The sequence below is a fragment of the Tursiops truncatus genome, chromosome 17 (assembly GCF_011762595.2).
Source record: "Tursiops truncatus isolate mTurTru1 chromosome 17, mTurTru1.mat.Y, whole genome shotgun sequence".
Lineage (NCBI taxonomy): Eukaryota > Metazoa > Chordata > Mammalia > Artiodactyla > Delphinidae > Tursiops > Tursiops truncatus.
In genome coordinates this window covers 44,405,872-44,421,811 of record NC_047050.1, presented here as the reverse complement: position 1 = coordinate 44,421,811, position 15,940 = coordinate 44,405,872, and the positions used below count along the sequence as shown (strand labels likewise).

The following is a 15,940-nucleotide window of genomic DNA, read 5'->3' as shown; positions in this document are numbered from 1 at the left end:
ACCAGAACCCAAGAAATACGGAAGCCTGGTAAGGGCAGGGAATTTATTGTGTCTCACTCTGCTCATTCCCCAATTTCATAGAATGCAGCAGGCACTCAGGAATGACAGGCCAGGAAAAGAAGGGCTGCTAGTGTGACTTGTCTACTGTGAGGCCCTCCCAACGCTGCAGAGAGCTGGTTCCTTTTGTTCCTCTTATTCTCATATGAAAGATGAGAAATAGCTAATGACGTAGACAAAGAATCCTCATTAAGAAAACAAACACATTTAAGCAAGGCACTATGTTCAGTTATGGAGCTCCTAAGAACTGGAAGGTCCCACAGTGTCTCTGAGTGTAGAGGTAATGGCTAAGGACACTGGCCCTGGAGCCCGACAGCTTGTGGCAAGTCCCATCTCTGCCACTTACTACGGTGCGACCATGGGTGTCCTTATGCTTTCTGTGCCTTAGTATCCTCATTTGGAAAACACAGATGACAATAATAGTACCTCATAGGGCTTTTGTGAGGATTAGATGAGTATATATCACTTAGAATGATGCCCAGCACAAAGTAAGTGCTCATCAAATGCTTATTATTTTAAAATATGATTATTTAGGGTTACAATTTCAGCCTCAGGTGGCTGAATTTTGTCCCATTGGCAACTAAATGGGTATCGGGCTGCAAGTATTTGGTATACTGCCACCACAGTCATTCCTCTTTAAGAAATAAGAAACCACAAGTTTTCTCCTTCTGCCATTGTCTTTTATTGACCCAGGTGGAGTGCAAAATGAGATGTCAGTGACCATCGACTCAAATGTAAAGGCACTGCTCCTAAATGTTGAAGAGCTGACCTGAACTAAAGGCAAGAAGAAAAGCATTACATATTCTGGGTCAAAAATTGGAGAGGTGATCCACAATTATATCAGCAATTGTTGTTCTACAAAGATCCCAAGGCAATTAAATGGAAAGAATATTTTCTTTTCAACAAATGATGCTGGAACACTGGATATCAGTGTGGGAAAGAAATGGGACTCAACCCTTCTCTAACACCAGATATAAAAATTATCTCAAAGTGGATCATAAACCTACACGTAAGATGTAAAACTATTAAATGTCTAGAAAAAAACAAGAAAAATCTTTGTGACATTAGGTTAGGCCAAGACTTCTTAAACTGCACATCAAAAGCATAAACTCTAAGAGGAAAATATTGATTAACTGGACTTCATCAAGATTATATATTGTTGCTGTTTGAAAAACATAGTTAAGAAAATAAAGTGGCTATCAAACTGCAAAACGTATAACTGATAAAGGGCTACACTATTTAAGGATCTCTTACAACTTAATAAAAGGAAGACAAATAACCCAATTTAAAAATTGGGCATATTATTTGAACAGACATTTCACAAAAGAAGTTATAGGAATGGTCAAATAAACACACGAAATAATATTCAACATCACTAGACACCAGAGAAATGTAATTTTAAACCACAATGAGACACAATCACATATGCACTAAAACGACAACAGTTAAAAAGACAGACAATATCAAGTTTGGGCAAGGATATGGAAAAGGGGAACCCTCATGTATTGCTGGTGAGAATGAAAACGTTCCAGCCACCTTGAAACACTGTCAGCAGTGTTTCACATACATTTACCACAAGACCCAGCAAGTGCAGTCCTAGGTATTTACACAAGACAAATGAAAGCATCTGTCCACAGCAGCATTATTCATAATAGCCAAAACCTAGAAGCCAAAACCTAGAAACAACCAAAAGTCCACCAACTGGTGAATAAATTGTGATACATGCTTACCATGGAATACTACTCAGCAATTTTAGAAACAAATTATTAACACAAGCGATAACATAGATGAATCTCAAAAAGATTCTGCTAAATGAAAGAAGACAACATACAAGACTCTATACTCTACCACTCCATTTATATGAAATTTTAGAAAAAGCAGAAGTATAGTGACAGAAGGCGGATTAGTGTCTGCCATGAGCAAGAGGAGACGGGAGGGCTTCAAATTCAAACTTTTAGGATGAGGAAACTTTCCACCGATTCTGATGTTGGTTACATCATTGTAAACAATTAGCAAAATTTTCAAACGTGTGAATTTAAAACAAACAAGCAAGCAAAGATCATTGCTTCTGTAAGTTCTTTGGGCACACGAGAAGAATACATAGAATCTATTTGTAAGGTACAAAGTACACATACACGTACACACTTGGTTATTGATAATACCAATTCTTTCTTGAGTATTCAATCGGACAAGGTCTTTAAAGAGTTATATTGTTTTAAAAAGTGATGGGTAGGCAACATCTTTGGCTGCCATTTGGAAAGTTACAAACTAGAAGAGGTCAGAGTGAACACTTTACAAAGTAGGAAATTTCCACGCAAACAGCCCTTTGTTCTTCAAAAACAGTTAATTTTAAGACTAAAACTAAAACCAGTCAAGGAATCTGTCATCTAAGAGGCAGGAAAACGGAAATATTCCTCCACACACCTAGGCCAATGGTCTAATAAAACCCGTTTATGAGGAAAGATGCAGGCATGTTTAAAAAAAAACAAAACAAAATCTTAAACTCACAGTTGAATTCACTCATCCCACTTAAAAAGCCAACAGAGAAAACAAGTTAGGTGGTTTTGGGTTTCAGTTCCAGCTGCTGATGTAAGAGCCAGGGACTCACCTCTGTGTTTCCGTCTTTGAAGCTCTCGCTGTAAGTACTGTCCGGGGTGCTGCGCTGATCATCCTTGAGGTAGGTGCTGTGGCTGGCCACGGACGGCACACCATACTGAGTCTGTTCAAAGATAACCACGCGTTGCTCTTCACCATCTCCCCGGGGATAGTGCACAGGTGGGGCCGTGAAAACCGGCGTGAAATCTTCGGCCTTCACCACTGTGATTCCCGCCATGGGGATGACAGCTGGGCTCTCAGAGACGTTCGTGCTATACTGTTCCCGTTTTGAATTCTCCAGGTGGTCTTGATTTAGGGAAAGGTTCACTGGAACAGTCTTTAGGACCTGCACTCGGTTTTCTCCTCCACTCAAACTACTCTGGGCTCCACTGGTGCCAAGACAGTTTCTGTGTGTTTAAACCCACACCCCGCAACAGAACAGAATTAGAAACATCACCCTTCTGCAACTCCGAATAACTGATGTAAGCAAGAATCAGTGGATGCTAATGCATTAGGGGGAAAGCTGATGGCAAACTTTACAATGGAATGCAATGAATCTTTGTATCACTAGAAGGAGGACAACTAGACATATGTGCCTCCTGGTATCATGCAATGAGCCCCACCTAGAAAGTGCTATTGCCCACCACCCCCCCCCCCCGAAACAGCTGACTCTAAATCAAGCAAGCCTTTACATCCAGCTTCCAGTTCTTAGGATATATGGGAGCTGGAAGGATAATTTAAACAACATGGAAAAGAAACAATCATACAAACCAGAATGTCACACATCTTACTGACCTGGTTTCTTCAATAAGTCAGAGGCATGAAAAAAGAAAGAAAAGTGGGAGACTTGTTCTAGGTTAAGAAACTTAAAAGACATAATCAAATAGGATTAGCAGATCTTGTCTGGATCCTGATCTAAAAAACCAAAAAGGCACTTAGGAGGCAGTGGGATTTTTGAGACAACTGAATATGAACTGAGAGGTAGCTGATGTGAAGGAAGTACTGTTAACTCACCTAGAGGTGATAATGATTTTGAGATTAGGTAATAATATGTCTTTATTTAGAGATACAAATCATAAGTTGTTAGAGATGAAATGACATAAAGTAAGCCAGGAACTTATTTTGAATACTATTGCAATAAAAATTTAAAAAGAAAGAAAGAAAAGTTCAAGTTTAAGTAGGTGTAACACAAAGTTATCAGTGCTGAACCCAGAGGATGGGATGGGTATCTGGGGGTTCATTATATCATCGTCTTTATTTATGGGTATGTTTGAAAGCTTTCAGAAGAAAACATTTTAAGTAGCTTGTTTGAAAAAAGGTGGGAGCAGGACAATAAGTTAAAGGAAGAGAGTGGAAAGAATATTTTTCACTCTTCTGCAGGCTAAACTCCTTGCAGGAAAAATAATATAATGAGAGGGCTTCCCTGGTGGTGCAGTGGTTGAGAGTCCGCCTGCCGATGCAGGGGACACAGGTTCGTGCCCCGGTCCGGGAGGATCCCACATGCCGCAGAGCGGCTGGGCCCGTGAGCCATGGCCGCTGAGCCTGCGCGTCCGGAGCCTGTGCTCCGCAACGGGAGAGGCCACAACAGTGAGAGGCCCGTGTACCGCAAAAAAAAAAAAATAATAATAATAATAATAATATAATGAGAATTTATCATTAGAATATTTTCACTAAATTGAGAAGTACCATCAGCTCGTTGATGTCCTTAGCACTGAATTACTTTCAGGGCTTAAGGAAGTGGTGTAACTGGGCTTACGTAAGACAAGATCTCTCAGATCTCAGACCTCCCGTGCTACAAAGAGAAAGGAAAGGATTCAGAAGATTAATTCTTGCCAGTATAAGATGAAATACTTTCATCTATACTATAGAGTTCTGGGAGAGAGCAGAAGCGAAGAGAAACTTCTTACGAAAAGAGCGTTGTTGATAGCAAAATGATTTTACTAGCAAAGTCCTTGTGGTCAGTAAGATCTTACTTATTTATAGATTATTCTGAATGACACAGAGAGAAAATGCACGTTTTGCATGGAGCCCCGTCTCCAATGTCTGTTTTTTTTAAAACTAGCATGTGCTTTCTGGGGCTTACAGCCATCTCTCATCGAGAGACATATTTGAATAAAATTGGTTCTTCCAAGAATTGGGCTCTCGCAGCTCCTCTCTGTTAAGGAAATCCACTCGCCTCTGAGCTTGCCTCTCAAACAGGACTCGGTATTTTTAGCTTTGACTTTTCAAATAAAACTTCAAAGTGAAGCTTGAGGAAAGAATGGCTCCACATGAACAAAGCCAACAGAAAAATACCTGGACCTCTCTGAGTCGGTCACAGACCTGCAGAAATCATTCTAGAAACAAACCCTTTAAAGAATGAAATCGTGAGTCTATAAACATTCTGGCTTTAAGTAATAACCTGCTTTCATGGCTATATCAATACAATGAATCTGCATCTAAGACACAGTGAAAATTTAGAAATTCTGTTCAATCTGAATCCAGTAAGCTGATGATGCCAAAACCCAGGCCACCCATTTATATCAGTATTCCCTAAACCTTATTGTTGAGAACATTGCATAGAATGTTAATATATGTTCCTCAAAGAAAGGAGACCATGATAAAATCAGTACTAAAAAAAAAAAATTGCCTAAACAAGACCACCCTGGTGGGTCACAGTCGTGAACACAGTAAAGGCCCCCAAGGGTTCCTCCACTTGTTTAACTGTAACCCACGATTTCTCAAACTCATTTTATCCGGGACCCTTCTGTGGAGGAGTAACTACTAGTACTTGTGGGTAATGTCCTGCAAGTTGGGTGTAGGACGGTTGGTCTACCTTCATTAGCTACCAAAGCAATTATCCACTTCCAGCACTTCTGGGCTTTGCACAAGCACGCTCTTACTGGCTTTGCCAAAATATTCAGAATTAATCAACTCCTCTACAGTTAGAGTCCACTTCAGTCCAAATTTCTTAAGTCTTTAATTCATGCAAAACTCTTGGATTCTAAACAAGAAACACACGTCAAAATATTTTTGGTGTGCTTATCAACAAATAAATAAGCAAACTAATAGAGTTGTGCAAATCTGGTTGAATCGGCACTACCATGAGACAAGGGAACAACAGACTCGGCACCATCCTATAATGTGTAACTGTGCCTCTATAGAATAGCACCCACTTTAAAAGCTGATGCCAGAGAACTCTGGAAGTCATCCCAAAAATGGGTGATCAGAACAAAGTAAGAATTATTGTGAGATATACTGACTCACCTGCAATAGAATTCAAAATTGAACCAAACATTGTAAGGTGAGGAAAAAATGCAAGGCTAAGAAGGGTTCATTGAAATATACTTTTAAAAAATTGGGGGTCATGACATTGAGATTACTTTTCAAAGTGGCGACTTCTGTATACGAACATTTGTAATGATATCATGTCAGCACATGGCACCTTAATTCATGAGTACATTGCAGACCAAATGATATCCTTCCAAATTACATTCAACCGGAAGCCTACTAAGTCATAATCAGTCCATACAAGGTGGTTTGTCTATACCTCACCGCCAGTTTTTTTTTAAGGCACTCCATTGATATCACAAAAATCGGCCTTTAAAATACAATGAGTGGCTATCAGTCTTTAATGTTGTTCTAGAAGATACTTTACCAAAACATGGGCTCTTTTGTCTATTATGATACATACAGAGCACACATCTTAGATTCGTTCCCCTCCCCACCTCCACCCCCCGCGCCTCCCCCAACTTTTCTGTGATGACTGGTATAGGTCTTAGGAGACAGCACTTGCTTAGCCTAATAAATGCTGGCTGGATGGAGGAAAAGTTATAGGACCTGAAGAGCATCAGCCTCTTTCTCCCTGTCATCACTGCTACTCACTAGTGCCCAGGGCCCCAAAGCAGCATAGAGCATCAGAAGATCCCTGTGGAACCACACATCAGATGCAGACAGCCTTGATCTTCTGCTGGGGATGTGCCTTAGAGGTGATACACAGCACAGGGCCACTGATGGGCGGGGTGGCCCCCACCGCTAGTCGTATGACAAGATCACAATGTCACAAGCAGTGCCTATCAAGGCCAGGAAAGATTCTGACATGTGTTTTAGCAGGAGACTTCATTTCTCCTGGCTTCATGTTTCCAAGTGGAAAAACCCCCCAACAGAAAAGCACTGTGGCTTCTCCGTCCCTCCGCAGGGGAAGAGATGTATTTGATTGGTGAGTTTGGGAGAAGTAGCTGAGCAAGGTGGTTCAGACCCTTGTGGTTCCCTCTTTATGTCTGGATCATCTTGGCCAAAGAAAGGGGACACTCCAGTCACCGCGGCCATGCCATCAGTGGCCTGTCCCTTCAGGGAGGCCTGAAGTCCTGCTTGGGACTGGATGAATAGACGTATCTAAGTCAGGACTGAAATGTTACAAATTGCTGGTTCAAAATCACATTCTCTAATTAGCTTCATCAGAAGTAAAATTGATTTTTTTTCCTTTTTAATTTCAATCTGTCTGTTTGTTTTTCAACTGGTTCTTAACTCAGGATTGAAGGAAAGGAGTATGACCTATGGTCTCCTAACATCTTTCCTGCCCCTGCACCCCAACAGTGTCCTCTGCCACCCATGGCTCCCTACCACCTCCTCCCTGAACTGAGATCAGCCTGGCTCCTTCCTCTCCTCCTTATCAAAGACTATCTTCAAATGTCTCACTCCCTCAAGGGCCTCATCGCAGTCATACAGCCATCGGACGGACAGAAAAGTTCACGCCAGCAGTAGGCTATCTTGCCTGTATATCACCTCTAACTCTTGGGATCTGCAGCCTCCTTGGAAGATACTGAATGCCCTTTGCAGAATTGCAAAACCAAAAAATACAATTTTCTCTCCCGCCTGAGAGATCCAGTTTTGTTCCAGACTCCAAAAACAGGTAGCAGACATGAAGCTTCTTGACTCCCATATCCTCTCAAGAACAAAAGTTATAGTTTAATACTATTGTTTTCAAAAAACATAGAAAAAGAGTTATCTGGGGAGTCAGGCATATTCCTGTATATATTATCATACCTTTTATCCTGGTCTTCTTGGCTGTCACTTGCTTTGCTTACAGACAGCAGCCTCTTGTCTCGAGGAACCTGAAAACATCACCAGCCATCAGTCAGACTTACGTAGATGCAGAGCTTGACACCAGCATAAGCAAAGAAAAGGAAACGGAACATTCTCCAGAGAACGGTGGCAAATTTGCAATGGCCAGGAGATGGTTAAAGGTAACCAGGCTGATTGGCAATGCCAGTAGACCGGATACAAAAGGGTGATGATCAACGTAGGGCCACAGCAATCCTGATTCTGCTGTGCCCTGCTGACACTGGCAACTCTCTCTGGCTGGACCTGAGCACCTTCTGAGCCCTCCCCACCTCGGCTGGGAGTGGATGAGGGGAAAGGGTAAGAGGATCTGTGCTCTGGAGCAGACAGAAAACATCTTGGAGCTACAACAGGTATCCCGTTAAGGAACAGGGACTGACCCTCCACTCTGATGAGGGACTCCAGGTGCTGACATGCAGGGGGGCAAACTGGGTAGGGGGCTGCACTGTCCAGTGAGGGAGCGCCATCTAATACCTGAGCCAGCCTTCACCTACCCTCCCTAGCTCTCGAACGAGCTCCCACCCTGCTTCTTCTAATGCACTTTTATTATTGACTTCACAACCACAATGCCAACATATTACCTGAAAGATTACTGAAAAAGCGCTACTTGAGAGAAGGGATGCCCCTACCAGCTGTGCTTCTGAACATCACCTGACCGCCCTACCGCATGAAGGACCGCTTACCTATCTCTACCATAGTTCTCGAACACATGAATGGTGGGCTTAGATTTGTTTGGCTGGTTGGATGTTTGGGTTTTTTTTGTTTTTGTTTTTGATTTTGTTTTTTCCTAAATCTCCGGATCTTCCTTCTAGCCAAACACCTTGGCACTCAAAACACAGCCTTCACTATTCTGACATAAGAGAGCGTTTATGAGAAGCATCTCTCTTCTGGATTCCGGACTAGCAATCCTCATTTATGGTTTCCACTCACCTGAATATGTATGCAAGCCCAGCTAGCTGGGCAAGGGAGGCAACATAGCAGGGTGGCTAAGAGTCCAGGCCTAGACCTGATTGTTTGGGTTCAAATCTCAGCTCTACCACTTACTAATTCTGCCTCAGTTTCCTCAGCTGTAAAACAGGCATAATGGTAGTCCTATACCTCACAGTAAAATTAAATGAGTTAATTTTTTTAAAGCCACTTAGAGTGTCTGGGAATTTATAAGCATTGGTTAAATAAAAATAAAGTAAATCAATTGTCCTTCACTCACAGGTCAATGATGAGGGTCTACAATGTAGCAGGCATTACTAAGTGCTAGACAGAAATGAAATAAAACATAGCTCCTATCATCTACTGAAAACGACAGATAAACATAAAATTTTAATACCCAGCACACCCATGTTCATAGCAGCATTATTCACAATAGTCAAAAAGTGGAAATGACCCAAATGTCCATCCATCTACAGACGAATGGATAAACAAAATGTGACATATACATACAATGGGATATTATTCAGCCTTAAAGATGAAATTCTGATACATGCTATAATATGGATGACGCTTGAAGACATTACACTAAATCCCGTGTGACTCAAATCCATCAACTTCCCTGTGGATGCCTGCCTCCTGGTTCAGCCCCCGACATCTCTTACCTGAGCTATGGCACCAGCCTAACTGGTCTCTCCTCTCCTTCACTTAACCCCTGCAAATCCATTTGGGATCCATTAAGAAGATCCAGAGTGATCTTTCAGTCTGACCCCACTATGCTCTTACTTAAAACTCTTTAATGCTTCCCGTTATTCTCAGGAACATGGCCTCCAAAAACTCTTCTGCCTCAACTTGGGCCACCCCCATCACTGCTGTGTGTACCACACAGCGTCTCTGACCATGCAATGCTCCTTCTTGCAGCAGAGCCATCACACAGTCCCCTGCCCCACCCTACCCATGCCTTCTCTAAGCTAACTTGTGAGCTTACTTCGAGAACCATCTAAATGTTCATATCCAAGATTAGACTACAATCTCCACGAGTGTCCACCTTGTGCATGGTTATGTCCCAAGCGCCTGGAATGTAGCAGGCCCTCACTAAATTCTTGTTGAAAGGATGACTGAATCAATCAAAATGGCCTGCAAAAAGTAGAATCAAAGAAATAGGAGAAATAGGGATTCCAAACACTAAAACGTATTAGTAACTCCCAAAGACTCCTGGAAGTGAACATTAGTGTTGCTAAGATGCACTGATGCCAGCTCTGGGCAGCCTGCTCAGTCTACAGTACTGGGCACAAGGTGACAAAGGGAAACCTTTGGGTTTGCTCCCATCTGGGCCAGGCTGAGCCATGTTTACCTTTGGCTTCCCAAAGACTGTCCTTAGAGAAACTGAGACCTCTGAACTCAGGCCCCGTTCTCAAGTCTAGACCCACAATACTGTCTATCAGACATCCCTACCTAGACATCCTACAAGCGCATCAAACTCAACATACAATTATCCTTTTCCCCAAAGCCCTTCTTCTGTACTCTGCCTTCATTAATCTGAGAGTCAGCTTAGATATTATGACCCTAATTATAGGGTTCTCCCACCAAATCTCACACACACACACACACCACACACACACCACACACACACACACACAATCAGTTGCCAGCTTTTTTTTTTTTTTGCGGTACACGGGCCTCTCACTGCTGTGGCCTCTCCCGTTGTGGAGCACAGGCTCCGGACGCGCAGGCTCAGCGGCCATGGCTCACGGGCCCAGCCGCTCCGCGGCATGTGGGATCTTCCCGGACAGGGGCACGAACCCGCGTCCCCTGCATCGGCAGGCAGACTCTCAACCACTGCGCCACCAGGGAAGCCCCAGTTGCCAGCTTTTATTCAAACAAATACTCAGTGATTTCTTGAACATACTGCTTTGTCTCTATGCAGTATGGCTGACTAAACAGAGCGGCTGATTCAGAGAGAACCTCACAAATGCTGACCCAGGAACAGCTACCATCATGTCTTACTTTAGGGCTTCATCATTTTTTATCTGGACTATTGCAACGAACTGTTCACTGGATTCTCTGCTCATAACCCACCTCCCTGCTGCTGCTGCTGTTGCTGTAATATGTATAAATCATTTCTCCAATCTACCAGGCTTATGTTCAAAATCGTTCAGCGATGGAGAAAATGATGCCAAATAATATGACAGAAAAACTACAGGCAATTTCACTTTCTTCTTTAAGCTTCCCTGAATTTTCTATAATGTATATGTATAAGCCAAAAATAAAAAGCTGATTTCAGCAGCTTATGAATATTTCAACAGCTTATGAATATTTATTAAATCACTTATTCACTCATTCATCTAGATAATGTGAATTTAAATCATTAAAATACATAAAAAACAGGACTTCCCTGGTGGCACAGTGGTTACGAATCCATCTGCCAATGCAGGGGACATGAGTTCAAGCCCTGGTCCAGGAAGATCCCGCATGCCTCAGAGCAGCTAAGCCCGTGCACCACAGCTACTAATCCTGTGCTCTAGAGCCCGTGATCCATAACTGCTGAGCCCGCGTGCCACAACTACTGAAGCCCGTGCGCCTAGAGCCCGTGCTCCACAACAAGAGAAGCCACAGCAATGAGAAGCCCATGCACCGCAACAAAGAGTAGCCACCGCTCGCCGCAACTAGAGAAAGCCTTCGCCTGCCAATGCAGGGGACGCATGCCGCGCAGCGGCTAGGCCCGTGAGCCATAGCTGCTGGGCCTGCGCGTCCAGAGCCTGTGCTCCACAACGGGAGAGTCCGCAACAGTGAGAGGCCCGCGGACCGCAAAAAAAAAAAAAAAAAAAAAAAAAATTTCAGGTGTCCAACATAGATTCCCAATTTTTATAGGTTATATTCCATTTATAGTTATTATAAAATATTGGCTATATTCCCTGCATTGTACAATATATCCCTGTAACTTATTTATTTCATACGTAGTAGCTTGTACCTCTTACTCCCCTCCCACTATCTTGCCCCTCCCCCCCCTCCATTGGTAGCCACTAGTTTGTTCTCTACATATTTAAGTCTGTTTCTGTTTTGTTATATTGACTAGTTTGTTTTCATTTTTTAGATTCCACATATAAGTGATATCATACAGTGTTTGTCTTTCTCTGACATTTCACTTAGCATAATGCCCTCCAAGTCCATCCATGATGTTGCAGGTGACGAAATTTCACTCTTTTTTACGGCTGAGTACTACTCTATTGTATTTATATACCTCATCTTTATCCATCTGTCAGCTGATGGACACTTGGGTTGCTTCCATACCTTGGCTATTGTAAATAGTGCTGCTATGAACACTGGGGTGGATGTATCTTTTCAAATTAGTGTTTTCATTTTTTTCAGATATATATCCAGGAGTGGAACCTCTGGGTCCTATGGTGGTTCTATTTTTAGTTTTTTGAGAAACTGCCATGCTGTCTTCCATAGTGGATGCACCAATTTACATTCCCGTCAACAGTATAAAGGGTTCCTTTTTCTCTGCATCCTCAAATTGAGTTTTATGTAAACTCTCTACTCTGCATTACAAAATATTTACAGAAAGCAGTATTTCAACTTTCCTCTACATTTTAAAAACGTGCAAGAGGAGAGGTAATCCAGGTACCATACTTACTAATACTTTATCCTCTGAACCTGTGGGAAATAAAATACGTTGCTTTCCTAAATTACTAATGATTTTTGTTTCAAGGTGTGTTTCTCTTTTTCATTAATATGAAAGAACTGCCATCTAATACAGATGCCTGAAATTATACCCATTTCACAGTAGTAAAATCTACATTTAAAAAATAAGAAAAATATATTTTTTCAAAGTGTATCTTCATGTATTTCTTCAAAGTCTTATAAAAGCATTAACTAACGTATTTGTTTAACACAGTTATAAAAGTTACCAAAAAATGTAGTAATGACCCAAGTGATTAAATCAGGGTCATTTTAATGTTACTAGATTTTAAAGATTGATAAAGGTATCAATTTTTCACAGCAGGGGAAGGAGAAGAGGGGACGAAGTGAGAGAGTAGCATTGACATATATACACTACCAAATGTAAAATGGATGGCTAGTGGGAAGCTGCTGCATCGCACAGGGAGATCAGCTCGGTGCTTTGTGACGACCTTGAGGGGTGGGATAGGCAGGGTGGGAGGGAGGCTCAAGAGGGAGGGGATATGGGGATATAAGTATACATATAGCTGATTCACTTTGTTGTACAGCAGAAACTAACACAACACTGTAAAGCAATTATACTCCAATAAAGATATTTTTTTAAAAGGTGTCAAGTTTTAACTATTTTTTATAATAAAGGAAAATTGATTTTGATTCCTTTCTAGGGATGAGACCATTTCTGAACACTACATATTAACACAAAAGTCCAATAGAGCTGAACCCTCAAGAGGTAGCCTATAACATGAAGCGGTCTAACGTGATAAGTTCTGGGTTTCTATACCGTCCTCAATACATTCTGAAAACTTTGACTCCAAAACGTTTAGAATTCATCCCTGTGTTTTTCAAATAAGCTCCTTAGTCAAAAAGGATTAAAATATATAAAACAACCACAAACAAGGAAAACAAGAAAGGAAAGCCTGCCAAGAAACCATCTTTGTTTTTAGGCCCGTTTTTTTTCAGGCGATTCCTGTTCATTGTAGGAAACTGCCCTGCTTACACGGAATGGAGGTTAGACCCTAAAATATCCTTTCATCTGGACCCCAATTCCCAAAGTTAAAGCCCCTTCTTGCTATGTCAGGAGACGTGTTGGGAGTTGTACAGCTTCACAAGAGAGCTGTCGAAATCGGCCAACTCCAGCTCCGTTGGTAAAGGGAAAAAAAATCACCCTAGATTGGCAAGGGTTACCAGTGGAATGCCTTTCCCATATTTCTCCAGCACTTTCCAACCATAAAAAATGCATTTATTTGAGTTAATAATATCCTCATTTAAAGTAGCCTGGATGGGCCAACCTATCAGTTACTCATACCTCGTGTTTCATCTTAAATAAGCACAACTTGGCTTGGCTTTCATTCTTCTCCCCATGGAGGGAGCCCTCCTGAGTGATTTAATAGAGAAAATGGGAAGAAGCTGGAAAAGGAACGAGTAATTTTAGAGAATTTTGGTGAAAGAAATAGGCCCGGGGGCAGTGCCAGAGTCAATGGTGGTGGGAGATCGTTGTAAAGCACAAAAACCCTGGTTTAGGAGAGACCCAGGGGACAACACAACTTGCAGAAGTGAGACCACTGGGAGGAATCGGGAACTGGGAAGCAGGGAGGAAACAGGAAGCTAAGACTGGTGCTTACCGAAAGAAAAATGATTCCTCTTGGGTGACTTTCTCATGATGGAGGGAGAGGGGAAGAGGGGGATTTAGTTCTTATTCTAAAATAAAGAGTTCACTAAACACGGCCATTCTCACCTTTGTGCCAATAGCATCGTAAGCCCACAGTGTTTACAATCAAGTCAGGCAATAAATATCCTCCTTCAGTAAATACCTGTTGAGTTTTTACACTTCATTGGTTCTAAGGGAGCAGGTCACACCAGATATAGTCCTTTATAGTTGAGGCAGACCATTGTTTGTTGTTCGATTTCCTGAAATATCCTATTTTGAAAGTAACTATGGCAGGTATTTTTGTAATGCAAGCGAATTACATTCACTTTGTTTGAAGGGTTTTTCAAAATAAATATTGAGTACTCATTGAAACAAATGGAGACAGATTTTGGAATTGCTGCAAAAGCCTACCACTAAAGTATTCATTGGTGTATTCCTTACAAAACTGAAAAATCTAGAAACCCTGATGTTTCTTATAAAATGGAAAATCTAAAAGCAACCTAGAGAGCTCCCTGGTGGTCCAGTGGTTAGGACTCGGCGTTTTCGCTTCTGTTTTCACTGCCGAGGGCCAGGGTTCAATCCCTGGTCGGGGAACTAAGATCCTGCAAGCTTGTGGCACGGCCAAAAAATTAAATTAAAAAAAAATTTTTTTAAAGGTTCTCATTACTTAATTTAAAAATAAAATAAGATAAAAGCAACCTAAATGCCCCAGAACGGAATAATGACTAAATTATGGTACAGCCACACAATGTAATATTCTTTATTCACCAAAAATCATAAAGTAAAAATGGCAACAAAGAAGGATTTGCAATATGATATGAAGTAGAAATTAAACGTAGGTAATATGTATGCTTGTAAACAGAGGGCACAGAAATAATCATCCTAAAATGGAAACTCCCTCGGCGGGGGGGGGTGTGGTAAAGTCGTGCTTTATAGATGGGAAAGCAGAGACGCAATGAGAACAGGAAGAGGCTGAATTCCAGAGCGAGTGTGGCAATGCCATTCATTCTCTGGCCTGGGATGAAGAATCTGGCCCCTCTGCCCACTAGAGAGGGGAGGCCCTGGAGGCAGAAAGTGGAGGGAGGCAGGGCTTCAGGTCCTACCTTGTAATAGTCATACAGCAGGCCAAGGGCGGCAGCACTGTCCTCATCACCGTTGATACTCATCATCGCCTTGGTGGCCGCCGTCAGGGGGTTCTCCAAATACGACTTCCAGGCTTCATCCTCACTGGTGTAGGCTCTTCGGGTATTAAATGGAGGGTCACTGGGCATGGGCACTAAGGCCACCAGTCGTTTATTACTGTGAAAGCAAGAAAAACACGAGGTGCATTATCAAAGAAGCACTCCTTTGATATCCACTAAAAAATACACATTATTTGGTTAATTTGTACTTCCCCAGAATGGAAGAGAGGGCAGATTAAGACTAAAGTGACTGCCCCATTGCATTGATAAAGCCACTGATTTATTTCTCTACTGCCCATGAGAAGTAATAATGGTCTTTCAAAGGTAGTACAGAAGTAGTGTAAGTTGGTTTCCTTCACACTTGGCTTTTCACGTCCAATCACTTCAGAAGCCAAATCATTTTCTTTGATTATTCTTCATTAGTGAATAATAAAATGAAAAACTGAGAGGGAGCAGGTTTCATTTAACTCTCTGAGTTCTAATGTATAAATATGTGCGATACATTAAATGTAATCAACATGTTAACGGTTATTAAAAACTATTTTATCCAGTTTAATTTGTACTATAATTGCTAGCAAATTATAGACCAATCCAAGTCCCTTAATTTAAAAAGGCAATAGAAGCTACTTTGCAAACAAGACGCATTGCAGATATGCTGCATAACAGGGATACAAAGGAACAGGAAAAGAGACGAACTCTGTATATGAATCCTGTGTTGCCGTGGGATCCTACTATATTTAAAGGACATAGAAGC

The 15,940-nt window shown here is 41.8% G+C and overlaps 1 protein-coding gene across 4 annotated transcripts in view; it reads right to left on the bottom strand.

Annotated features, from left to right (window-relative positions):
* Positions 1 to 15,940, bottom strand: part of GRHL2 (grainyhead like transcription factor 2) — a 165,776-nt gene that overhangs the window by 100,220 nt on the left and 49,616 nt on the right. For all 4 annotated transcript variants that reach the window (XM_019925041.3, XM_033843184.2, XM_033843185.2 and 1 more), the window contains 3 exons: positions 15,109 to 15,304; positions 7,678 to 7,745; positions 2,666 to 3,059 (listed from right to left, as the gene is read on the bottom strand). In XM_019925041.3, the coding sequence (XP_019780600.3) occupies positions 2,666 to 3,059; positions 7,678 to 7,745; positions 15,109 to 15,304 (658 nt within the window). The remainder of the gene's footprint in view (positions 1 to 2,665; positions 3,060 to 7,677; positions 7,746 to 15,108; positions 15,305 to 15,940) is intronic.